The sequence below is a fragment of the Eptatretus burgeri genome, chromosome 3, assembly GCF_056783735.1.
Source record: "Eptatretus burgeri isolate ZD-2024b chromosome 3, Ebu_testis_v1, whole genome shotgun sequence".
NCBI lineage: Eukaryota > Metazoa > Chordata > Myxini > Myxiniformes > Myxinidae > Eptatretus > Eptatretus burgeri.
The window spans coordinates 63,586,497-63,588,794 of NC_140963.1; the positions used below are offsets into that span (position 1 = coordinate 63,586,497).

The window sequence follows — 2,298 nt, forward strand, 5'->3', positions numbered from 1 at the left end:
GAATGGAGCACGCGTCTTTCTTCCGAACATCTGACTTCATTGGAGGCTCTCATTGGATGGCAAGCAATCCCTGCATTGGGTTATTTCTGAAGGAGAAACGTGTCGTGCAGTTTTGTTGTCAGGGTTATTAAGGGTGTGTTTCCTGTCATTTCACCATGAGGAATGGGTGTCTCTTGTTTGTTTTTGAAAATGCTACACAGTGCTTTTTGTGATGATATTTGTACCTTTTTGTCAGTGAAATATGAAAATATATTTGATTCTATTTTGTCTTTTAAAACGTTTTTTGGTGTTATTTGCTAAGTAACCATTTATTTGTAATACATGCAACAAGGGGAACCAAAGTGAGAAAGTTTTAATTTGGAAAAAACAAAAAAAAACAAGTGAAAGGAAGAGTTGGAAGAGAGTGAGAGGAGTCTGGAAAGAATGTGAAAGGAGTTTGAGGAATGGTGGAAATGGGCATGTTGGGGTGCTGGGGTAAAATTTGCGATTTTTTTTTTTAATCTGTGTGAAACAAAGCAGTTGTATAATCAAAGAAAAGGAAAATGTTTTACTGTTTTTGAATGCATTTTGGTGTTTGTGCAGACTTTGCCTTCCTTATTCACGTTTTTTTGTGTTGGAAACTCTACCTTCCAAATTATTAAAGTCAAAAATGTTTTGTTAATTGACAATTTTGTGAATGGATTCTTTTTTTTTGTGTGTGTACCTTGTCGAGGTTCGTATGAGAGCTAACATACAACGCACAGCAAGGGGGGCATAAGACAAAAGGGGCGGGAGTGGGAAGGACAAAACAGTGGGGAACATAGATATTAGGAGATCTGTGGAAGGGAGAGGGATGGGACGGGGAACATGGGGAAGAGAAGATGGACATTACAGGGACTTTTAGGAAGGAAAGAAGGGAATTTGAAGGAGGTGGGTTTGGGGTGGATTATCGGGGGTAGAAAAGATCGAGGATTTGGATGGGGGATGATAGGTGGTGGTGAGTAGCTGTTCTGAAGGCCTGGAGGGAAGAATGGGATTGAATAGAGTGAGGGAGTTTATTCCAAAGGCGGGAAAAAAAGAGGAATGAAAGAGTGAAGGTGAGCAGTGATTCGTGATTTTGGTAGTTTTACCAGAAAGGGGTTGTTGGCGTACCTTGAGCGCCCTGCGGAAATGTGGTGGGGACAAATCGCAGAGAGAGCAGGTGGGGGGGGGGCGAGGCTGGAGAGGAGACGGTAGAAGACAGAAAGACCAACGACCAGCCTGCGGTAAGAGAGTGAGAGGCCCAAAGACTCAGCCTCATCGCAGGAGATGCCAATGACCCGGATTTCACTGATTAGGGCATCGATTTGGAGACTATGTCCAATAATCTTTCCACCTTCTGCTTTACTTGTGAACATTTCATCATAGGATGGATGCTCCCTTGTGAAGACTTAAAAAAAAAAATTAAAGGATGGAGTCGGGATCAAAAAGATGCTGAATCAGGAGTATCAGGATGTATTGCCTGGTTTTCTCGTCCAATGTCAAGACATTTTCTCCAAATATAGCAGACATTGGACAAAATGACTGTGAAGCACCAAATTAATACAGGCCAGGGCAGACATATCCATCAACATCCTCAGATGCTTCATTTTTTCAGGAGGGATGAATCCCAAAGGCAGATACAGGAAATGTAGAATTCCAGCTTGATAAACACATCTCATAAGGCCATGATCACCACCTGTTGCATTGATGATGAAGAAAGATGGTCCCACCACATTGATATCTGGTTATTTCCAGGTGGATATGGACAAGGCAGATAAGGAATCTTTATTTATTGACAGGTTCACATATTGACAAAGATAATGTCGTTCACAATGCCCCAGTGACCGGGCATGACAATTTATTTATACCTCATGTTTGGATGACTTGCTAATACAGGGGCCAAACTTCCCAGACAATAAAAAAACGGTGCCTTATCCCTCCCTCCCTGTGACATGTCGTAGGTCTTGTTGGGGGTGGATTTTTGAAATGTGCACCCATTGGTTGGATAGCTGCCGGGCCACACCACTTGTCTCCACCCGCCATAGCACCGAAACAAAATTATATGGCCGCTGTTGAAGAATTCAGTTCCTCTTGTGCAGTTGAACCATTTATTTAATACTTATGCATCATCATGGAGAATCAAACGAAATTCAATAACACAAGCAACACGCTTTATCCTCTTATCCGACCAATACATGGATCTTGAGGTTTTTTTTTTAAATAAGCAAAAGTGGGGAGGGTGGGATTCTGGAATGATATCTGGTGATTTTCAAGACAAGGTAAGTGATGAGGCTTGAA

At 41.9% G+C, this 2,298-nt stretch overlaps 1 protein-coding gene across 6 annotated transcripts in view; it reads left to right on the top strand.

Moving 5' to 3' along the window:
- LOC147030061 (uncharacterized) overlaps positions 1-668 on the top strand; it is a 52,335-nt gene extending 51,667 nt beyond the window's left edge. For all 6 annotated transcript variants that reach the window (XM_085873767.1, XM_085873773.1, XM_085873772.1 and 3 more), the window contains exon 6: positions 1-668. This exon is cut by the window's left edge and continues 668 nt beyond it. In XM_085873767.1, coding sequence (XP_085729893.1) covers positions 1-90 — 90 coding nt within the window. In that variant the 3' untranslated portion in view covers positions 91-668.
- Positions 669-2,298: the final 1,630 nt, after the last annotated feature.